The sequence below is a fragment of the Panthera pardus genome, unplaced genomic scaffold, assembly GCF_024362965.1.
Source record: "Panthera pardus isolate Hobbes unplaced genomic scaffold, ASM2436296v1 HiC_scaffold_6, whole genome shotgun sequence".
NCBI lineage: Eukaryota > Metazoa > Chordata > Mammalia > Carnivora > Felidae > Panthera > Panthera pardus.
The window spans coordinates 58,729,550-58,753,033 of record NW_026526991.1 but is presented as its reverse complement, the minus strand read 5'-3'; the positions used below and the strand labels follow the sequence as shown (position 1 = coordinate 58,753,033).

At 45.4% G+C, this 23,484-nt stretch overlaps 2 protein-coding genes across 5 annotated transcripts; one reads left to right on the top strand and one right to left on the bottom strand.

Moving 5' to 3' along the window:
* Positions 1-2,705: 2,705 nt before the first annotated feature.
* Positions 2,706-5,432, top strand: SPRYD4 (SPRY domain containing 4). The gene is made up of 3 exons (XM_019454796.2): positions 2,706-2,755; positions 3,186-3,506; positions 3,829-5,432. The coding sequence occupies exons 2-3, from the start codon at positions 3,422-3,424 to the stop codon at positions 4,365-4,367; spliced, it is 624 nt and encodes a 207-aa protein (XP_019310341.2). The 5' UTR covers positions 2,706-2,755; positions 3,186-3,421; the 3' UTR covers positions 4,368-5,432.
* GLS2 (glutaminase 2) lies at positions 5,401-20,243 on the bottom strand. 4 transcript variants are annotated; one of them, XM_019454794.2, is made up of 19 exons: positions 19,755-19,869; positions 19,512-19,608; positions 14,195-14,294; positions 13,665-13,786; positions 12,923-13,052; positions 12,335-12,414; positions 12,085-12,248; positions 11,806-11,864; positions 10,471-10,503; positions 10,129-10,187; positions 9,335-9,401; positions 9,132-9,182; positions 8,734-8,910; positions 7,927-8,058; positions 7,721-7,813; positions 7,490-7,551; positions 6,712-6,788; positions 6,206-6,269; positions 5,401-6,072 (listed from the first exon to the last, which is right to left on the bottom strand). In XM_019454794.2, the coding sequence occupies exons 3-19, from the start codon at positions 14,273-14,275 to the stop codon at positions 5,916-5,918; spliced, it is 1,608 nt and encodes a 535-aa protein (XP_019310339.1). In that variant the 5' UTR covers positions 14,276-14,294; positions 19,512-19,608; positions 19,755-19,869; the 3' UTR covers positions 5,401-5,915. The 4 variants fall into 4 exon arrangements, with proteins under 4 accessions (XP_019310339.1, XP_019310336.1, XP_019310337.1 ...); XM_019454791.2 differs by lacking the exon at positions 19,512-19,608 and having other exon boundaries at positions 19,755-20,242; XM_019454792.2 differs by lacking the exon at positions 19,755-19,869 and having other exon boundaries at positions 19,512-19,744.
* Between the last annotated feature and the right edge of the window lie 3,241 nt (positions 20,244-23,484).

The following is a 23,484-nucleotide window of genomic DNA, read 5'->3' as shown; positions in this document are numbered from 1 at the left end:
ACCCAGCTCCATTGTGTGGACAGTTTCATAGGACAAAGGCCCCAGCATAGCACACGCCAGCCTAGCAGCCCCTTTGGCTAGCTCCTGAGGGCCCCCCTTCTCTCTCTTTCTCTGGTTATGCTTTGCTGACTGCTGACTCCTGGCAAAGTCCAGAACAATCACCAAGCTCTGTGCATCATCCCTCTCCCATCCATAGTTAAGGGCTCCAATTAGCACTTGGATCAGGTGAGAGCTCCCACATATTAGAAATGGGCTAATTCAAGAAACAGAATGAAAATAGACTGAAACATCCTGTACTTGGCTCCTTCTCCCCTTCTTTTCCTAGGGAGTCAGATACAACTCTAAGCCAGGGAGACCAGTGCTCACTATGGTTAGGTTCTGTTCTAAGTACTTAATAGTATATGTGTTATCTCACGTACTGGTTTTCCCTAGGACTGCACAGTTTATTCCCTACTTATTCTATTGACATCCTATCCTTGGATGACTTCACCTATGTCTGCTCTCCCTCAAAAATTATTTTTTTAATTAAAAAATTTTTTTTCAAAGTTTATTTATTTTGAGAGAGAGAGAGAGAGAGAGAGAGAGAGAGAGAGAGTATGCCCACAAGCTGGGGAGGGGCAGAGGGAAGGAGAGAACAGAATCCCAAGCAGGCTCCGCATCATCCATGCAGAGCCTGATGCAGGGCTTGAACTCATGACCTAGCCGAAATCAAGAGCTGGATGCTTAACTAACTGTGCTACCCAGGCACCCCTCTCCCTCAAAATTTATATCTATATATTTACAGAAAATTTTCACCTGCGTGTCCTATGGACACCTCAAATACAGCCTGTCTGAAACAGAATGGATTATCTTCCCCCCATTCAAACATGCTTTTCTTCTGTATCCAATCATTAAATCAGAAACCTATGAATCAGCTTTGATTCCTTCCCCTATCCTCCCATTTTCACCTAACCAGTCACCACCAGAACTCTACCAATTCTATCTTTTAGATGACTTTTTTTTTTTAATGTTTATTTACTTTTGAGACAGAGAGAGACAGAGCATGAACAGGGGAGGGTCAGAGAGAGAGGGAGACACAGAATCTGAAGCAGGCTCCAGGCTCTGAGCTGTCAGCACAGAGCCCGATGCGGGGCTCGAACTCACTGACCGTGAGATCATGACCTGAGCCGAAGTCGGACGCTTAACCGACTGAGCCACCCAGGTGCCCCGCTATCTTTTAGGTGACTTAACCCACACCATGTCCCACCTGAGAACTCTATATCCTGTTTGACCCTGTTTCTGGTCTCATCCCCTCTCCAATTCATTCTCTATGTTGCTGTCAGCTTTATCTTTATAAAAACACCTGTAATTTGTCATTTCCCTGGGTCCCTTCAACAGCTCCTGAACATCTGAAGGACATTACTATGGGGAGCCTGGGTAGCTCAGTCAGTTAAGTATTTGAGGTTAAGCGTCTGACTCTTAATTCTGGCTCAGGTCATGATCTTACAGTTCCTGAGATCAAGCCCTGAGTCAGGCTCTGCACTGCCAGTGCAGTTGGAATTGCAGTTGGGATTCTTTCTCTCCCTTTCTCTCAAAATAAATAAATAAACATCAAATTAAAATACATTACTATAAATACAGGACTCCTCATCATTTACCCTCAACTTTCCCAACTGTTCTCCATATCTCTGCAGCATGAGGCCCTGGCAATTTTGTGCTTCTTGTGGCTTCTCACATACTTCATTCTGTTTCATTACCCAGTGCTTTAGCAGAAGCTGTTCCCTACACCTTGAATGTCTTTTCCCCTTTCATATGTCAAGTGAAACCCTATCATTTCTTAATTATTATGCATGGAAACGTTAAGAATTAATTACTTGTACATTAGCAACGAGGTAGGTAAATCATCTCAATGATGAAGGTGAGTTTTTATCAGATAGATGGTCAGTCTGTGAAAGTAAAATAATACAACACATGACAGGCAAGAAGCTATTTCCTCAGCAGGGAATAAAGTAACAGAGGTGTATCTAAGTGACAGTGTGAGAAATCTGCAATGATTGCTTCAGCTCTCACACCTAGGATGGAAACAAAGGAGAAAAGCTACAGAAACAGAACTCAGGAACTTTCTTCTCATTACCCCCAAAATACAAAGTACTGAGAGAGCAGGACTTTTCAGAAGGAATGCTCTCCTCCATGCCTTCGCTCCTAGGCTTAGGAGGAATATAAACAGCTCTTCTCAGACACCTTAGGCAGGATGTGTGAAGGCTGGACCAGGCTGGCCCCTGGTGGAGAGAATGAACCAGTCATTGCACTCCAAGAATGTGATCGCAACACTTTCTCCCTTTATCCTCGTTCATTTACTAATTCAAAAACAACAGTACTTACCCTGTGTTTAGGGTAAAACCGAGGCCTTAGGTCACAGAGAACAAAGGGCTTAATCGCCATTCCTAAGAATTCTTAAGAAACCATTCTTAATTCCCATTCTTAAGAATCTAATGGGTGAGCTAAGTAGCTGCCCCTTTAAATGTTCCCTTCTCGGCAGCCCTAGGGAGAGTGGGAGTCGTTAGGCGGCTAATGCAGTAAGTAGTCCAGGGGAGAAATGTGATGGGGATTGAACGACCATCAGATATATGTGAGGGAGACAAAGAAATCCAAGGGCTTCCAGGTTTCTGGCTTGGGCAACTGGTTGGTTATGGGTTGCAGTTCACAGGGTCAGGGAACCTACGCGGACTGGGTCAGGGAACCTACGCGGAGGAGGAATGGTGTGTAAGAAGACAAAGTAAGTTTTAGACACGTTAAGTTTGAGGTCACGGGAGGGATGGGAGTGGGCTACATCCAGGTAGAAATCTCTAATAGGTTGTTGGATATACAAATGGGATATACAAATCAGGAAAGAAATACGGGGTAGGGATTTAAAGTCCTTCTCCAGTAACTCTGAACATATAAAAACCAACGTTTACAGTATTTACACATTATTATAAAACAGCCTGCTACTTAACCTAGTGGTTATTTGTCAAGTTGTATTCTAGGTTATGCTCTCGTTTAATTTTTGTCAAGGTCTAAAGGGTTATTTTTTACAAATGAGAACACTTAAGGATCAGATTAAGTGATTTGCCCAAGGTCACATAGAGGAGCTAGGTTTGAATCCGATTACTATTTAATTCTAAAATCTATACTTTTTGACGTCTTGCTACACCGTCTTTCTAAAGGTCCTACTTGGTAAAAACGTGAGCAGCACTGCCGGGAAAAAAACGAAATAAACCGTACCAAGCGCATGCGGACCAAGAATACATTTCACTAAGATGGCGGCTCCCCTGCTGGACGCAGGCTCCCTTACGTCATCACACTGCGCGGCCGCCTTTCGCGCACCACGTCGGAAAGTAGCAGGCGGGCAGATGGCCCGGTCCCAGGCCAGAGGGCGTGCCCTATTCATCCCTGGCGCAAGATGGCGCTGCCTTTTGCACGTTCCCTGTTCTTGTGCCGCTGGGGAGCTAAACGATTGGGGGTAGCCGTCGCGGAAGCCCGAAGAGGTAGGATTATCTCTTTTACTCTCTTTTATCTCCAAAATGGTTTCCGTTATTCCCGAGAGTCCCCTTGGGTCATTTACCCTCCCTGATCTGCTTTCGTCTTGAGAGTCCAAACCCGGGACACAATCTGGCTTTTTTTTTTTTTATTTTTATTCCGAGGCTTTTCCAGCCTGAAAGCCCATATTGAAGCGCCTCACTCTTGCCCGCGTGACATTTTTTCTGTTTCCTCGTGAGCGCATGACTGTTTCAGATCGTAATACGTATATATCACTAGATCTAGGGGTTTAGCCCTCGTCATCATCTAATCTCTTTGCTCTGCTCACAGGCATCAGTTTCAAACTGGAAGAAAAAACCGCCCACAGCAGCCTGGCGCTCTTCAGAGGTGACACAGGTGTCAAGTATGGCATAGTAGGATTGGAGCCCACCAAGTTGGCCCTGAATGTGGAGCGCTTCCGGGAATGGGCCGTAGTGCTGGCAGACACAGCAGTCACCAGTGGCAGGCACTACTGGGAAGTGACAGTGAAGCGCTCCCACCAATTCCGAATAGGAGTGGCAGATGTGGATATGTCCCGGGATAGCTGCATCGGTGTTGACGATCGTTCCTGGGTGTTCACGTATGCCCAGCGCAAGTGGCACACCATGTTGGCCAACGAAAAAGCCCCTATTGAGGGCATGGGGCAGCCAGAGAAGGTGGGGCTGTTGCTGGAGTATGAGGCCCAAAAGCTGAGCCTGGTGGATGTGAGCAGGGTCGCTGTGGTCCACACGCTACAGACAGATTTCCGAGGTCCAGTGGTACCTGCCTTTGCCCTATGGGATGGAGAGCTGCTGACCCACTCAGGGCTTGAAGTGCCTAAAGGCCTCTAGTATGTGTTTCATTGGAGTGCCCAATCATGCTCTTCCTTAGGTAGCCTCCTGGTGAAACTGTCTGAAGCCTTTTAATTTTGCCGCTAAGCAACCTCCAACTCCCGCAATTCAGTGTTAGGCCCTCTGTGCAATATCTTAGTCTTTTTCCTTTCCCCTACCCTGTGAAAACTAGGCACACAGCCACCCTCTCCCCTCCCCCAATCTACTGCCAGTTTCCTAGGCTACCCTGAGTGTACTTAATGTGACTGGCTTCCTTCGGTCCCTCTGCCTCCCTGTGCCCAGACCTCAGACTGCATTCAGTCCTGGGGTCTTAGCTTTCAACTTTGAATTTATTCATCACTGTGATACCTCTGCCTCCCTTTGCCCCCATGTGATTCCCCCCTTCCCCCACCTTGGGGCTCTACAGAATCTCTCCAGAGTAAATCCTTTCTACCTCTGGCTGGAGGAGTGGTACAATGACTTGGCCCTTTCCCTGTAGCACATACAGAGTCGACTCTGGCTCCCCAGGAAGTTCTTTACTGTCTCTGAATGAAACAGAGCCCTTCTTTCCTAGTACCTCAGTGCCAGACTCTCAGCCCCACACTGCTGCAGCTATCACCACCCAGAGTCCATCTGCCTTAATCTGCACATCCCTGACATCTGGTCAATCCATTATAATCATTGGGCCAGTTACAACCATGATCAAAGGAGACAAGATACTTGTGCCACAGTTGGAACTTCCAGAGGGAGGTGGGAGGCCTGAGGTCTTGCACAATCCCTTTTTGAGCCTGCTCAGACCCATGCCCTCACTATTACCACCCACTCTCCCCTCCACCCCCTCCAGCAGTTGCTGTATCCTAGCAACTCTAGGATACAGTTAACCTAGAGTAGTATTTAGGGTCGACGAAAACGTGGTGGGATGAGTATGTACGTGAAATATGTATTGTTTGGGCTCTGTCTGACCTTGTGGTTCCCTCTTATTCTACCTTTATGATGGTGACGCAGCTGGATGCCCCTGTGGGAGAGAGAGAAGGACTGGGCTTAACAATTATAATTTGTGTAATTAAAGTTTATTTGAGCACAAAATACTTTCTCTGTCTAAAAAATTAGCAGTAGCAGCAGTACTTCCTGGCTAAGGAGGGCAGACCTCTCCAGACTATTAAAGTCTGGTGCATAGCTGTCCCACTTCCTTTGTGGATACATACCTGTACATGGTGGCTAGGGCCCCTTTACCAGAGCATCTCTGTCTCTCTCATGATGCTTTTTAAAGAAAGGGAGAGGGGATCTGGGTGAAGACCTGGGATGATTTTGAGTGGGCTAAACCATTAGGCTGTACCTCAAAGAAAGTCAGTCTCCATGGATTGCTCTACTGCATGGGTCCACCAAGGCACTTCTCTATACTCTGTCTGCCAAGGGAATGGGGTATTTTCACTCTCACAGAAAGCAGTAGCCTAAGTCTTGGTCCCCACTGAAGCAGTGCGGCTCTCCATAGCATGTTTGGTGGTTATGGGTTAAGTGTGTGGCCAGTCATGCTATTTCTTGAGCAGGTACTGTATGTGCACCCCATGCTCACACCATGCTCTCTAAGTTCTCCTTGGACAGGGCCTCAGCCGCTGCTTCGGCCTGAGTCTCAGATGGTGTATAGGAGTCCTGGTAATCCTGAAGCAGTTTCACCACCTCCAGGTGGTTGAACTGCACAGCATCATCCAAGGGAATGTTGCCCCACCTGAAAGGAACAAAGCCCATGATCAGGCAAAGAAGACATTGAGAACGCTATGGTTAAATAGTGACTGTGGTGGCTGGAGGGCAGTGGGAGAAAAGCTGCTGCCCAGCCCTCCTTTTACCTTAATCCTACTCACCTGTCCTTAACAAAAGGATTCACTTTGCAAGCCTCAATCAGGAATTTAACAACTTCGATGTGTCCTAGGAATATGGGCAGAAGGAAAATGAGATGGCACAGATCCTGAACCTTTTGGTGTTAACATTAGTATAGACTTTTGGCAGCTGGAGTCTGAACCAAAATGGGAAAGGCCTCTTCCCATTTTGCTCCCTGAAGCACCCAATAATAGTTGGCCTGCAAACTGCAGGGCATCTGGACAAAACCAGTTCCTTCCCTTGTAACCTTAAGGGCATATTCGATAGGGATTACTCTTGTTAGAAAAGAAAGGCTCTTAGGGGGTGCCTGGCTGGCTCAGTCAGTAGAATGTGCAACTCTTGATCTCAAGGTTGTGAGTTTAGGCCCATGTTGGGAGTAGTTTACTTTTAAAAAAAAAAAAAAAAAAAAAAAAAAAAAAATATATATATATATATATATGTATATATATATAAAGAAAAGGTCTTCCCCTTTTATTTAACTTTTAGATACCTTCAGCTGCAGCAACATGCAGGGCTGTGCGGGAGTCATAATCTTTCTGTTCCATGTCCATGGCTGACAAGGCAAACCTGAGGGTGGTGGAAAATAGCTAGAGTTACCCAGATCAGCCTAGAATCACTAGTGTCTTTTCTGAAGTGGGGTCAGACTGGATGGATTCCAGAAAAAGTAAAACAGAGCTTATGGTAAGATCTGTAGACTCTGAGTAATCATGTTCTATAACCAGATGAGACTATTACTCCCGAATCAGACGGGTGTGATGCTTCCAGAAACATCACTGCCTACGTGTTTGCTGATGTTGGTGATCTACTTGAGGCAAGGTCCTTAATTACTTCCTAGGATTCTGCTCTTAACACCCAGGTTAATCCTAACAGTGACTACTGTTAATTAAATTCTTATCACATGGCAGTCACTGTACTTAAAATAATCTCCTTAAAAATTTTTTTCTTTAGTGTTTTTATTTTTGAGAGAGACAGAGCATAAACGGGGGAGGGGCAGAGAGAGGGAGACACAATCTGAAGCAGGCTCCAGGCTCCGAGCTGTCAGCACAGGGCCTGATGCGGGGCTTGAATTCACAAACTGCAAGATCATGACCTGAATGGAAGTCGGATACTTAACCGACTGAGCCACCCAAGCGCCCCTAAAATAATCTCATTTAAATGCAATCTGTGCTATTTTATCTGGCTCTAAAGCTGAAGCACTTAACTATTTTGCTGTGTTGACTCCTAATGAGATCTCTGACCAGGAGTATTTTAGTGTGTTTATTTAGTACCTTCGAAGAGCTGAGACATCTCCACTATAGGCAGCAAATAATAGGTTCACCACAGTCTTGTTCTGGAAAACAAATTATACCCACCTTAGATTAACTGTGACTTTGAGCTCACCCATGCCCAGCTCTGCCCTGTGACCGTTCTACAAAGATGCTTAGCCAAGGGTATTGCTAAAGCATTATGGAATGTTATATTCTGAAATATTCTTATAAGCCACCTTGGGTTTTCCTTACCCGAACTTCTCCCCCTTCACGCCGTGGGTCTAACTTCCGAGCACAGTGCCTCAGGTTGTCGTAGTTGTGGAAATTGAAGAGAGACACCAACTTCTAGAATCATAAGCCAAAGAGATTGTTTACTTACTCCCTGCACTTCGTAGAAGCTCAAAATTGTTTCATTTACTCATTCAAAAACATTAAGTCCTACATGCAAAGTAACTCACCTGGCAGAAGCTGATGCCCCTGTGGCTGTTCCCTAGCTTGTCCAGTGGAGGTGACAGACACATCATTCCCATGACATTGGGTACTACTAGGAGGATGGCTCCTGACACAGCTGACTTGGCTGGCAGGCCCACCTTGGGGACAAAGTTGAAACTGAGGATAAGCTAGAGGTGCCCCCAGGTCCAGATGAATAAGTTAGTCTATCCCAAATGACTGCATAGGCAAAGCCACATCCATCTCAACCTTTTGGCTTGTTAATTAGCTTCTTTTCTTACTAATCTCCTGCCCTCTCTCCCTTAAATTAATGGCTTCAGTAAGGAAATATTTGTTGAGTGTCTATGCTGTGCCTGATGCTGCCCTAGAACTAGGACAGTATCATTTGACTTCATTCTGGTGGTAGGAGATACATCATCAACAGAGAAAAATAACCACAGCTTGTGGGAAAACACAGGAGAAATGAAGTAGGGTGCAGGGATAGAGAATGAAGTGGGAGGGGGGCCTACTGGAGACAGGATGGTCAGAAAAGCCTCTCTGAGGAAGTGGCATCTAAACTGAGACCTAGAGAAGTGCCAGGCACGTGAAGAGCAGCAGAAGAGTGGCTTAGAAGCTGCAGCATCATGTATTGATGTGTTTGAGGGATTTGGTGTGTTTGACAAACTCCCCTAAGGATTCTCAGCCTAACTGCCTGGCTGGAAGCTACTGAATGATAGGCGGGAACAAGCTTCCATCCTCAACTTTGAGAGACTCCGTGTCCTCATGTCTCGGCTCTGGACTGGTGGCAAATGGATGGCAGGGCCAGCAGCACTCACATGGAAGGCAAACTGGCCTGAGAAGTCGTACATGCCGCAGGAGTGCATGAGGCTGAGGGTGTTGCGCACTGCTTCAGCGCTCAGCACGCTCTCTCCTGTGATGGGGCAGATCCCGCCATTGGCCAGGGTGGCTGCCATGACACTGCCTGACTCACAGGTCACCTCCACGGAGCACAGCTATGGAGACAAGGCAGAGGTGAGGGTGCAGTGTGGATGTGAACACTGTGCTCTTGGGTCTAGAGCAATGTTCTGGGCATCCTGATCTTTCAAAAAGTTCCCCTGGTGTTTCTGAAGGACACCAGAACCACTGAAAAGGAGCATCCCTCTTGTGGGTGAGAGGAAGGATGGCAGTCTGTCCTGTTCCTTTGGCCCAGAGCTAAACAGAAGTGTTTCCTCACCTGGAAATAGAGATCAAGGGCAGCCATCATGTCCACCCCCTTAGGAAAGCACTGTAAGAAAGAAGAAGGGAGAGCATTTCTTTTCAGGCCATCAGCAGATCCTGTCACATTGCCAGGATCTCAAGCAAAGTCCCCAGCCCCAGTTGCCCTTCCACCAGCTGCAGAATTCCCGGGGACTTTCTATACTGGCCTCTCCCAATTACCTTCTTTTCCTTTAGATAGTAGCCAATGGCATAATTCCGATCCCCTGTTTCCTTCTCTGACTGGAATCTGAAACAAACACTGAATTTAGTACTTGATGTTTGAGGGTGGGTGTAAGGAGAGGGGAAAAATACCTTCCTTGAGAGAGATAGAACTAGATCACACATGTCAAACTAAAGCAGCCCCTGTATAAATTCTCACAGTAATACTGGAGGAAACTTCTGACCCTGAGGAAACACTGGGCAAAACTTTATTGTAAAGCATAAAAAAACAAACCAAACCCAAAATGGGTCATCTAGTTTGGGAAAACTGATGAGCATTTTAGCCTTGAGGGACTCGTCAAGAAAGGGTTTAAGAATAAGCCCTCATACTGCCTCTCTTAAGTACTAAGTAGAAATGGAGGGATGCCTGGGTGGCTCAGTTGGTTAAGTGTCAGACTCTTGATTTTGGCTGAGGTCATGATCTCATGGTTCATGGATTCAAGCCCCACGTCTGGCTCTGTGCTGACAGTGCAGAGCCTGCCTGGATTCTCTCTCTCTTCTCTGCCCCTCTCCTGTTCACGCTTGCGTACACACACGCACCCTCTCAAAATAAAAACTTAAAAAAAGAAATGGAACAAGTTTTTTTTACAAAGTAAACATGTCAATGAAGGGACTCTGAGGAAGCTATGTGGCCAAAATTCCCCTGGATTTCTTGCTCTTAAGATTTATCACCACCCCCACCTTCTCTATCACACACATGCACACACAAACACACCCCACAATGTATTCATCCAATCCTATGAACAGAGCCTTACGTAGCATTGCTGAAACCCATGTATTCGTTCCCAGCCATTTTGTTCAGATACTGTAACACCTAAAAGAGAAAAAGGAGCATGGAAGGCACCACATGAAAGAGAACCTCTACTAAACACACACTAGCCTGCCTAACTTTTTTGAACTCCTCAGTCCTTATCATAGCAGGGACTCAAGAGGCTTTTTCCCTTTGAGGCCACAGATCCCCACACCTCTGGAAATAAAGCTTCTAGTATGGGCTGGTGCATTATCAAAGTGGGGTTAGAGCCACGCACTGGGACACTTGGAAAGGATAACATGCCATCGAGAAAAGCAGCCAGGAGCTGAGTAGCAAGGGAACTTACAAAATCAAACTTCTCTGCTTTGTTACAGTCCATCTGCAAAGAGAGAGAGAGAGAGAGAGAGAGAGAGAGAGAGAGAGAGAGATCAGCATTCCAAGCCTAGGAGGATGACAGGAGTGCCAGGAGGACCTAGTGGAGTTAATGTCTTAGACTGGTTTTGCTAGTGACTTTTTTTTTTTTTTTTACAACTGAGTCTTTTTGTATACCTGCATATCATATCCAATGATCTTAAAAACCAAACCATTTAGATTTTAGTATCAAGTAATGAGTACAAATAACCTCACCCCATCTGTGAGTTTTACCCATCCCTGAGCCTCACTTCCATTTCCATTCTCAATCCCAGCCCTCATCTGACTCTCACTTTCCTTCTCCTGATTCCAGTCCTGTCCCCAAGCCCCATTCCTATTCCTGATCCCCATCCTCATCCCTTATGGCCCAAGCTAGAACCATACTCTATCCCTATCCCTGACTCCCATAGCTATCTCCAACTGGAGTGACAGGAATGGGATCAGGAGGGGTGTTGCATTTAATACTCAATTACATCAATTATATTGATAACTGAAATAAAGCTGAAGATTTTAGCCGAGTGTCAGGTCCAATAGGCCCACTTAGATGGGAATGGAATGAGGCAGGTGCCAGTTACAGGGCTGTAGACAGAGCTATCCCGGGGCAAGGGGAGAGCCTGAGCCTGGTCTGGTCTCCCATTCCACCCCCACCACACTCCATTGCTTCCTGTACATGTCAACTATAGTGTCAACACCATAGGGACTCTGACACCTGAGTCCCAGGGGGGAGGGTTCCTAACACCACCTTCCCCAGGAGGGGCTGTGATTGGCTCTGGAGTGTTGCGGCCCACACTGTTCTCAGGTTCTTGCTCAAGCCCTGGGAGACCTACAGCTGACAGACCAGCCTGATACCCTTGCTCAAGGCCAACTCACAGTTTCAGGTGACGTGAATAGCTGCCCTGGCCTGGCCATTCACCCTTCTTTCTGTGTCCCTCACCCAGAAGTGGCCAATCAGTACCCAACGGTGCTGTCCTCCCCCTGTGTCTGGCATTTGGCCCTTGGTCCTAGGCAGGGGTCAAGACCTGAAGACCTGCTCACTTCTCTAAGGGCCAGGAAGCTCTGGGCTCCAGACTCAGGGTTGGGGGCAGAGGTACAGCTCCTTTTACTAACATCTTCGACATATGTGGGTCCTTGCTGTGCCCTCACTACTTCCTGGGGACCCTCATAGGAACCAAGGCCCAGCAGTCTCCTGGAGAACTGGGCAGATATGTGGGATATAGGAACAAGGGGGTTTAGAGAACAGTACCTTCCAGATGGCTAGGATGGCACTGACCTTGATCAGGGAGCTCACAACAATGGCACCAGCATTGACCATGGGGTTATGGGGGATTCCTGGAGAAATACAAACCACCCAGAGTTTTATTAGCTGCTGAGCAAAGCCTCCTTTACAGCCGGCCCACTCTGCAGGCTAGACAAGAAAAATTTCTTTGCTGGGGAGGATGAAATGACAGAGCTAATCAGCAAAGTCAGAGAAACAAACAAGGCTGGAGGGATAGGTGGGAATAAGAAGAGGGACATCTATGAGTCTGGCCTGAGCCCTGGTAGTGCTCACCTTCCTCATTGAGAGAGAGCTTGTTGTAACGTAGGCCACTGGGCTCCTTGCCCACAAACTTGTGCACATAGTCAGTGCCTAGGGTGCTTATGGAGATGGCATAGGTGAGGGGCTTCACACAAGACTGCAGGCAGAAGGGGATCTTTGTGTGGCCCACGGAGTGCCTGGGGGCAGATAGGTGCCATGAAAGGGATCAGTCTATGTTCTGCACCCGTGCTCTGCCTCCCCTTCCTCTCACCCAGCATCTTACCGCTGACCATCCACAGTGCACAGGGAGACACCCCACAGGTCTGGATTGGATTTGGCCAGCTGAGGGATGTAGGCCGCCACCTGGGCATGAGTGGGGAGACAAAACAGACAGAATGGAGATATGGATGTAGAGGGGGAACAGAGATAATCAGAGTCAGGATAAAGGTGAAAATTCTGTCTTCTGAAGGGCAATAGGGTTCCCTCCTGCCTGTTGTTCTCGGGGACACCCAAGCCTTAAGTCCAAGAAGGCCTTAGCTTTCTGTAGCTCTATTCCTATAGAGATGGCAGTAAAGCCTACGGAAAGTAAAAAGAGGAAAATTCTGGGTTTTGGTTCTCAGGCTCAATTACCCTATAGGTCTCTTTCAAAGTTTGATTGAATCCTTTATGCCACTTGTCCCCTAAGAAACTTCAGATTCCTTCACCTGCTCTAGAAATCACATGTATAGAAATACATAAAGCATTTGTCCCCATTTTTAGAGGTTCTGCTTCTTATCTCTCATCCATGGATTCCCAGCCCCAAGAAATTTCCAAGAAGCAAGGTATATCTGGCCCAGAGCCCTTGCCCCTCCCTTAGTCCCCTGGCCCTCACTTTGCCTCCAGTGAGCTCTTTGGCATCCTCAAAGATGCGATCCACATGGCTCGTGAACTCCTCAAAATCAGGAATGACAAACTTCTTTCGGAATGCCTGGGTCAGGAGCACAATGTTGCTGCTCACACACCTGGATCCCAGACACGATTGGGTTAGGGGGCTGGAGAGATGCAGCTGTGACTCACTCTGGAGCCATGGAAGTTGGGAATAAAGAAGGCGTGAGTGGTCATGAGGTTTGGGACCAACAGCTCTATAACCTTTGGCATGTCACTTTATCTTTCTGGGTCTTAAGTTTCTTTTGCCCCTAAAATGAGGGGTTGTTGTAATGATGTGGAAAGATACCCCAAGACAGTGTCTTGGGATATAAGAAAAAAATACCCATATAATATGTATAGTGGGCCATCTTTATATTTTAAGAATCCTAAGTCATATAAGTATATTTATATATATTCCTGTATGTATGTAAATGCATAGGACGTTATCTAGAAGATACCCACTAATCTGTTAACAATGTTTACTTCTGGGAAAGGGGACTGGGATTGGGGAGAGAGGGAAAGGAGAACATGTATTTCTATATTGTTTGAACTTATTATAATGAGTATATGCATGTTCATATGTTACTTGTGTAATAAGTAATAAAATGAAGGGTCAAACTATCCAATCCCCAAGAGCCCTCCCTGCCATTATAGTCTATGTCCACATCAGTTTTGAGAGTGGGTGCCCTTGTTTCTGGGGCCCTCACTTTTGGAAGAGATCTCGGTCCAAGAGGCCACCACTGCTGGACTCTCGAACCATGCGGCGCATCTGGCTCATGCAGTCCCGAAGCCGGGGATCTGATGTCTGCAGTCCAGTGGCCTTCAGTGCCTTTAGGGGAAAGAAGAAGCCTGGTAAGGTCAACTACAAGGACAGCAATGCAATCCTAATATTCTTTCCCAATGGATAACAACTAGCTCAATCCCAACTACTGTAATAGGTGGAACAAATGGGTTTGCAGACTAAGAAAGGAGAGAATTGTGCAGCTATGGAGACTGATAAAGGTTTCCTGCCCTTTTTTATCAAGGAAGCTGGTTCCTGAACCCTTGGGGTCAAAGTCTCAAACCAAGAAGAATGGCTGAGTCAGAGGGTTTCATCTTCCTACCCTGGTCCAGAGACTGGATTGCCTTATGAATCTAGACATCTACTACCATATTGCTACCATGGCCCGTTAGCCATCCCCCCACTTCCCAGAGATCCTGAAGATTCAGTGTTCTGAGCAGGTAGAGAGGAACTTACAGTAGTGAACTTGTGGATAGGGATTCGTTCCTGTCCCTCAGCAATAGTGTAGAAGAGCAGATCACCCAGGCGCGACAGCATGCCACTCTCTGATGAATCACTGTTTGGGGGCAGAGATAGGGGAGGAGGATAGGAACGTGAGAACTGCTCCCTGCTTCTCCTCCTAGAACATGGCCTTATAAGTAGATAGGTGTCCTCACTCTATGCCTCTTCCCTGAACCAGCTGATCCAGCCCTATAATTCCAACTTTCACATCTGTCCTGAGAAGTCAAATCTTACTGTCTAGATTTCTTTTGTTCCTAACCTTCAGACCTTTATTTCTAGCTGCTTTCTAGACATTTCCATTTCTAGATGTCCCATAGGGCACTGCCAAACTCAAAATGTCCAAGTGTCCAAATGTCATTTCCCCTCCCTCCCTCTGCTCCTCTTCTGTGCTTCCCATTTGGGTTAATAGCCGTATCACTCACCCAGGTGCCAACCCAGAAATGTGGAATCATTTGGATAATTCCCATACCTTACATCCATGTTCAGTTGGTAACCCACACTATGTCTCTCAAATCCACCCTGTTTTCTTCCTTTGTGCCAGCACGGCACAGTATAAAGAACAAGAGTTTGCCCCTTAATAGCTGTGTGACCTTAATATAGATAGGAAATCAGGTTATTTAATAATGCTGAACATGCTTCCTCATCTGTAAAATAAGGGTAGTAATGTCTGCTTTACATGGATGAAGTAGGCTTAATTAACAAAACATTTAGTGGAAAATGGTCTTTTATAAAGTAAATGCTCAGTAAACCATGCTTCATCATCAGCTCCATATTGTCTGTTCCCTAACTGCTATCACCCTCCCTTGACTTCCAACCCATCTTCCACAATGTGCCAGTTAACTTTCTAAAAGTCAAATATCATTTCTCTACTCAAAAACCTTTGATAGCTCTCCAGTGCCTACACATAAGTTATTTCTTGGTATGGCATTCAAGGCTCTTAAAACCTACCAACATTCTTTTTCTATTCTCCACCATGTCCCAACACTTCAGTTACGCCAGATAACAGGTAGGTCCTTGTGGACCAGATATGGTTAGGCTTCCTGGCCTTTGCTTATGCTGCAGCTTCTGCATGGAATTACCTTTTTATCCCTTCACTTGGAAAAGTCCTGCTCATCCTTCAAGGTCCAGATCAAATGTTACTAATTCTATAAAGGCTTCCTCAAACCTCCCAATATTGTTTATGCTGCTGGTATGACACAACACACCATCTTACTGACAGAAGACTCCCTTGCTCCACTGTTAGAGGGGTGTGTGTGTGTGTGTGTGTGTGTGTGTGTGTGTGTGTGTGTGTTTAGCATCAACATTCTTTATTTCTATTAAATTAGAAGTACAGGAGTGCTTGGGTGGCTCAGTTGGTTAAGCATCCGACTCTTGATCTTAGCTCAGGTCTTTATCTCAGGGTTACGAGTTCAAGCCCCATGTTGGGCTCTACGCCCAGCATGGAGCCTATAAAAAAAAAAAAAAAAAAAAGAAGTACATTGCAAAATCGTAAACAGGTATGATAATATTTTGGATTACAGATTAAATTCAAAATAAAAAGATGTAGGGGTACCTGGGTGGCTCACTGGTTAAGTGTCCAACTTTGGCTCAGGTCATGATCTCACAGTTCATGAGTTTGAGCCCCACGTGGGTCTCTCTGCTGTCAGTGAGGAGCCTGCTTCAGATCCTCTCTCCCCTTCTCTCTGCCCTTGCCCCACCCTCATGCACTCTCTTTGTCAAAAAAAAAAAAATAAAATAATAAATAAATAAAATAAAATAAAATAAAATAAAATAAAAATAAAGTGATGTAAAATTTTTTTAAAAATATTTTAAGTAGTCTCTACACCCAACGTGGGGCTCGAACTCACAACCTCAAGATCAAGAGGTGCATGCTCCACTGACTGAGCCAACCAGGTGCCCCAAGATGTAAAAATTTCTAATTCCAATTTTTCTGATTTGAAATTAGAAAACACCTTTAAAAAAAAAATCTCCTACCCCCCCCCTTACCCATTTTGCACATCCTACCATCCCCTCCCTCCAGGTCTTTGTGTTTTGGATACCTATGTCTTCCTAACATTGAGCGAAGTCCCTAGCCCACAGTGGGTCTTCAATAAAGAATTACCAAGTTACGTTTCTAGGAAGGTCCCTATTGCCCAAAATATCTCTCTTGCTGGCTTATAATGCTTAACATTCCAGGTATTAAAAACTTCTTGGGGGGCGCCTGGGTGGCGCAGTCGGTTAAGCGTCCGACTTCAGCCAGGTCACGATCTCGCGGTCCGTGAGTTCGAGCCCCGCGTCAGGCTCTGGGCTGATGGCTCGGAGCCTGGAGCCTGTTTCCGATTCTGTGTCTCCCTCTCTCTCTGCCCCTCCCCCGTTCATGCTCTGTCTCTCTCTGTCCCAAAAATAAATAAAAAAAAAACGTTGAAAAAAAAAAATAAAAAAAAAACAACAAAAAACTTCTTGGTCTTCAAGAGTTCTATTAATATGTTAACAGATTTAGAGAAATTATTTTATCAGATCATTCCAAATATGACAGCTATTTGAGATTAAGACCCTTTAATCTCTTTGATCCAACAATTTGACTTCCAGGTATTTATCTCGTAAGTGTACTTACATACCTACAAAATAACATATTCCCATTTATTGCATTGTTAGTAATAGTAGTACTAGAAACAATGTAAATGTGCATCAACAGGGAACTGCTTAAATTATGGTACATTCATGTAATGGAATATTATGCAGTATAAAAAAGAAGAGATGAGAGAATTCTTTAAGTACTGATATGGAATGATCCCTAACATGTCATATTAACTGAAATAAGCCATCTGTAAAACAGTGTTCATAGTATGGTACTATTTATGTTTAAAAGGAAAAAGTATATTTGCCTTTACAAGCACAAAATATTTCTGGAAGGATATATATGAAACTTGTTAAAAAATAAAAAGAAACCTGTAAGCCTGATTTACCTTCCTCTAGGGTGATGAAGCAAGTGCTGGGCAAAAGGAGTGGGAGGGATACTTCCCACTATATATCTTTTTGCATATTTTGAGCCATATGAATATGTATATATTATTTATTGAATATGGACATATTATCTATTGAAACAAGGCATTAAAACATTAAAAGTCTCTCAAGAAGCTTGGCATAGACCAGGCATGTATGTGTTTAGGGTCAGGGGTCAGAAAGAATACCAGGAGAGGGGTGTTTTCTTGTTTCTGAGGAAATCCAACTGTCACAATGAGGCTAGTGCCTATAAGGAGGACAGAGTCCATCTGGTGATAGAAGGGAGGAGGAAAAAGCTATATGAGGAATAACGCAAGAAGGAAATTATGTAGGAACATTTAGAGGGCAAGTCTCTGTGCCTGGAAGCTGAGGGAAGACAGGAAATAATGCCATACCACTGAAGTATAACAAGCCTTAAGAAAATTGCAAACCCTTTGGCCCAGATAAGGATTGATCTATGATATAATGTTGAGGGGCGAAAAAGCAAGGTGCAGAACAATGTGTATACCATGATACCATTTTCATAAAAAAGAAAGGAAAAAAATATCAACATGTATTTGCTGATATATGCATACAATATCTTTAGAAGGTTACACAAGATATCGATGACAGGTGTCCCTGGGGAGCAAAATTTCCTAGGAATTTACTCTAAGAAATAATTGAACCGGTCCACAAGAATATGTAGTAACCAGATTGAAGACTGGTTAAATAAATTATGATACCTCACACAATGGAATCTTAAAATGGCTAAATAGCAGCCACTAAAATGACAATAATATCACACACATACACATTCAATGGTATTAAAAGCTGTTTATAAATGAAAAAGGTTACCAAGGAATATGAAGACTGTAATCCTATTTTTGTTAAAATTTTATATATACATATATAGGGTATGTATGGATATACATCACAACATTAATGGTTACCTCTAATTTGGGATCTTTATTTTCTTCTTGATACTCTATCTTATTTTTCTTTTATAATCAGGAATAACAAAGCTAAATATTAAAAAAACAAACAAGAACCTAAATACCAGGGCATTTTTTCTGCCTTCCTTCTCCCCCACCCCCCAAACACAAGAAACCCTCCCCATCATGGTGTCACAGTCCAGAGCCAATCCCCCTCCAGTGCTCTCAATTCCTTTTGCTCAAGGGAGAACCAGATCAAGGCTCCTACTAAGAATTCCCTGGGAGCAAAGGCAGCCATAGGCAGGAGGATCAAGGCTCCCCAAACACTTCCATCACCAGACACCACTGGGTAAGGAAGTATGTGTAGAAGGAACCAGGGATACTACTTGCTTCCCAGGAGGTTTAAAGGTGAGGGAGATTAAGGCTTTGCTCTGTCCCACCATTTCTCCCATGGTGATTATTTGGGGAAAGTTGGAATGGAGAGTAGAATGAGACAGAGAGAGGGCTTATTCTTTAAAATTTAAATGTTCCATGTTTCCTTGAGAAGCAGCTGATGGAAAAGGACAGCCTAATAATTAATGATAAATAAATCATACCTTACTGGTCTGTTACCTGTCAGGACAGGAGCTCCAGTGGTGGTGAGGCAGTGCTGTGTCTATCTGGCTACTTTAATTATGATATGCATGTCTTTCTGAATGTCATCAGTACATGTCAATGACAGGAGAGATGGTCCATTTTCTGTTCCTGCTATGATAGTGCAGGGACTACTTGGACAGTGTCTATGTTGGCTGCTGGAAAGGACAAAATTCCCTGCTCAGCTCCGTCTGTGTCTCGGAGAAAAGAGGCTCAGCCACCAAGTTCTCCTGGGTGGAGGAGAGAGGTGCAGCCTCTGGGGCAGAATAATAAATAGCCCAAGGGATGAGAACCCTTCAAATCAGGGAGCCTGAGCAGCACAAATAACGGCTGACTGGTTCTGGTTTGGGAAATCTGAGCCTTATAATTTTTTACCCAATTACAACGATTTTCCTCATTTAACAACCAACTGGAAAACCACCCTCATTCTACAGATTAGGAGCCCCGATAACGCACACATCCAACACATATGCAAACGACACACCACGTACCTGCGCACTAATACACGCGCATCACACATTACACGCTGAGGACATGCCAAAACACAGACACACCATACAGATGGCCAGACACAAGTACTCCAAGACTCGAGGAGGAGGCTGTTCCATACCCACTCATCCCCTAAAATACATCCGAGGACCTAGGAGAGGGAAGGTGAGGATGCGCGGTGCGCACACGGACCTGCACTCAGACACGTGCACCAACCAACACGCCGCGCTTGTCTGCGTTCCCAGTTAAGTACGCACCTTGGACAGGCACCATCCCGAGGACCGACCTGCCCAAACGCCCTCCCGGGCGGACGGCATGTTACCGCCCGAGCGCGGCGGACCCAAAACCCCAGATCTAAAAGAAAAGGCATCGCAGGCTAGTGAGCGAGAAGAGAAGGGGAGATGAGGTGCGCTCTCGGGGTAAGGGTACTCCGAGCTGGCGACAACGACAGTGGGAGTGGGAGCGAGCCTGTTCCCCTGCCCCTGTCCCGCAAGCCTTACTGATCCCGGTGCTGCGGCTGGTGGCTGTGCGGCGTCTCTCTGCCCAGCGCCGCGGCCTCACTGAGGTGGTGCCGGACGCCCCCGCCAAGAAGAGGGCTCCGGCTCAGGTGACCCCAGCCTCCCAGCCAGCAGTGACTGCCGGCCCCGCTCAGCGCATACTGCAGAGCCCTCATAGAGCGCATCCCCCCAGCGCGCCGCCCGCTCTGCCCGAGCGACCTAGGAGTCTGAGCCGTGGCTGGAGGGAGGGGCGGAGGAATCACGAACGCCGCGAGGTGGAAGGAGCTCTATGTTGGAGTGCGGCGTTCGGGCTGTGGCGGGGAGGAGGGGCCCAGTGGGTGGGGTTGGAGCAGGAGGAGGGGCCCTAAATGTCTCCGGGTCTCTAAATGTCTCCGGCCCCTGCCAGGTGCACTCAAGCCCCACCTAGAGAGGGGATGGGCGAGGAGTGCAAAGTATCTAAGGAGAGAAAGCTGCGGAGGATATTTAGCGGGTGGAACCAGAGAGCCGTGCCCGAAGTTGGGATGGACAATGCCCAGGTCCAATCATTGGGGAAGCAAAGACCTTGGGGGCGGAGAAAAGATGAAGTTACCCAATTGAGAGCAAGGCAGTGGGTCGTCCGCAAAAGCCTTGCGGATTCTTTAGTGCCTCGACACCCTACGGCAGCCTGGCGTACAGACGTTGAGGGCGGGAAAGCCGAGGCTTGGCGATTTGCGAAGCTCCCGGAGGACGCGGTGGCTTCAGAACCATGGAATTCTCGGAGAGAGAGGAGAGCGGTACCTGTCTGCACTCAGATAAGAGTGAGCCCTTTTCAAGAGGCCACCTAGTGACCTTCAACATTCCAAGGCCGGAACAGGCCACGGTAACCCGCCGCGTAGACCGGCACGGAGGTCCAATGAACGCGTGGTCTCCGGCACGCGGTATTGGTGAGTGAGGAGTCAGATGGCCGGAAAATACCCTGACCAGAAACAGCCCCTGGGCACTTTAGGGAGTTCCTGAGGTGGTGAAGAGGTCAACCTGGTGGTTATTAGATTGCCTACGTTCACGTGCTATCTCTACCAATTATTTGGTGGCTGTATAGGGCTTGCCTGTTCTCGATAGAGCCTTTATACATTTTATAAGCCGTTAAGTGCTCCCAAAATTTTAGTTATTTGAACTACCACACCCTGTATTCCTCACGTAAAAGAAGTGATATAGAAAAGTAGTGGGTTTTTTTCCTAAAGATTTTATTTTTGAGTAATCCCTGCATTCAACATGGAGCTCGAACTTAAAGCCCCAAGATCAAGATTCACACGCTCCACAGACTGAGCCGACCAGGCGCCCCTAGGAGACGAATTTTGAAAGCTAAACACATTCAGGAATTTTATCATTTGCAATTAGGAAAACACTCGTCTGTATCTTCACAGTGCCTAACATGGTATCTATATTGAGTAGAAACTCATGTAAATATTAGGTATCATCTAATGCTTGTGGTGTGCCAGCTATTTTATATAGTCCATCTCTCCCTCTTACCAGAGACCTACAAAGTAGTTATTATTAGTCCCATTTTGAAGATGAGGAAACTAAGACTCGGAAATAGGGCTTCTTTGAATAAGGTAACCCAGTTGTTATCTAATACCAGAGCTAAGAATAGGACTCAAATCTCTGACTACAAGGCTTTCTCCATCAATGCAGCTCTTCCCAAAATTAACTGTTGACTCAAATTATCTCAGGAAATGACACCATCCCTAAAGGAAGCATTTTATGTGGAAGCATTATGATACAGTACTGGGAGTTGTCTAAGGTTGGCTGTATCACAAACTATCACCTTTTTTTTTTTTTTTTTAAGATTTTAATTTTTTTGTTTGTTTTTTAAGTAATCTCTACTCCCAATGTGGGGGTTCTATCTTACAACCCCGAGATCAAAAGTTGCACACTCTACCGTCACTTTACAGTTTTGGATTAGCGTGAACATCAGGTGTAACTGTGGGAGACAAAATATCAAAACCATATTCTGGTGTGTTTTGTTTTGTGAAAAGGCAGTTCTCCTTTGCGTTGGTTAGGGCTGGAGGATTTATTTGGTTTGAAACCAGATAGAGTGACTTTTGTTTTTGTTTTTCCCTCCTGCAGTCATTCCCTATCTGCCCTGTCTCACCTATTCAGACTCTCTCTAATTGAGGAACCCAGGCTTGCCCTGGGCTGCCTCCTGCATGGCTTCGTCCATGACTTTAAGAAAGTTCTAGTAGTATAAACTAGAGCTAACGTTAGTTTTTCCAAATGTAACAGGCTAATCTTATCCTTGTTTGACTCAGGAATGTTATTTCTTTGAAGCTTTTTAAGCCGTCGAGAGAAAGGTACCATATGTTAGGGATTTCTAAACATTACCTAGAAGTCATTTGCTTCCTTTTATTTCCTACCCCTGCTTTTATGAATTAGCCTTAATTGTAATCAGTGAGCGATGAGCTCCCCACTCTTCTTTCTTTCCAGTTGTCTCTGATAAGAGGAACTGGTTGGTCAGTGAATAAAATCTGCCTGTAGAAGGGGAGGTTCTTTGCTTGGAGAACTAGCCCCTAGCTGCCCTTTGACTTTTGCAGTGACTCTTCTTCCACTACAATATTGCTGCCTTTGCATGAGGAAGGAGCATGAACGAGTGAGTTGGGAGGCTCACAGTTTTGTGTAAAGTATAAAATATTCAAGAAGAACAAGCTTGTCATCCCAGGTAATTAAAGCTTGGCAGTGTCCGGTCCTTTTTTTGTTTGTTTCAAATTTGAAAAGGACCCACCTAGTTAAATCTGTGCAAAAGTATTAGACAACTGTGACATGGCCAGCTAGAAATGAGTTTTTAATAAGTTAAAGAAATCTCTGTCATGTCTAATAGTAGGTTTTTAGGTCAGCCCTGGTTGTGCCAGAGTTTTGTGGTATATGAGGGAGGATTGGTCTTAATGATTTTGAAACCTAAATCAGAAAAGCTAAATCCTCTGGGACAAAATTGGAAACTTGGTGTTTAAGAAATGCTTATTATGATTTAGAGATTCTCATTTGTTCTCTTTAGATTGTAGCTAGAATGTTGATTAGTGCAAGTGACAGATTATTTCACCTTAAGTTTTTTTTCATTAATTTTTCTGCTAATGTTACTATTGGTGCACATGCCTTCCTGCCTTCGTTTCTCCATTTGCAAAAGATAATCTTGTATAATTATATAAGTACTAGGAGCTCTGACATAGTCATCTTCCATTCATTCAGTGAGTATTTATTCATTGGCCTATGGTGTGCCAGGCCTGGATCTAGGGAATCCAGAAATTAAGCAAAAACACCAGTTTCTGACTATTGGAAGAAATGAGAACGCAGTGTTTAAAATTAAGAAAAATGCCAAGACAAGAGATGTAGAAGGAAGTATAAACAAGAGGCCCCTGGGGCCCCTGGGTGGCTCAGTTGGTTAAGTGTCCAACTTTGGCTGAGGTCATGATCTCATGGTTTGTGAGTTCAAGCCCCACATCGAATTTTCTGCTGTAAGTGTGGAGCTTGCTTGGGATCCTCTGCCCGCCCCCCTCTCTCTCCCTCCCTCCCTCACTCTCTCTCAAAAATAAATAAACATTAAAAAAAGGGGGGAGGCACCTAACCAGGGTCAGGTAAAAGGTAGCTGAGATAAAGGGGAAGGAACCTCAAGAAATGTTGGGTGATGGGAGCCAACTCTTAAAGGATGAGAAGTGTTTCCCTGGATGGAGATGAGGAAAAAGGTATTCTAGACAGAGCTCTT

What these genes read in the sequence shown, in the direction of transcription:
- GLS2 (XM_019454791.2), bottom strand. Translation starts at nt 19,936, where the DNA reads ATGCGCTCTATGAGGGCTCTGCAGTATGCGCTGAGCGGGGCCGGCAGT. An exon ending in TGCACTGTGGATGGTCAGCG is followed by an intron (nt 12,249 to 12,334) that starts GTAAGATGCTGG and finishes ATCTGCCCCCAG; the next exon opens with GCACTCCGTGGGCCACACAA. An exon ending in GCATGTTGCTGCAGCTGAAG is followed by an intron (nt 6,270 to 6,711) that starts GTATCTAAAAGT and finishes CCATATTCCTAG; the next exon opens with GACACATCGAAGTTGTTAAA.
- SPRYD4 (XM_019454796.2), top strand. Translation starts at nt 3,422, where the DNA reads ATGGCGCTGCCTTTTGCACGTTCCCTGTTCTTGTGCCGCTGGGGAGCT. An exon ending in CGTCGCGGAAGCCCGAAGAG is followed by an intron (nt 3,507 to 3,828) that starts GTAGGATTATCT and finishes CTCTGCTCACAG; the next exon opens with GCATCAGTTTCAAACTGGAA.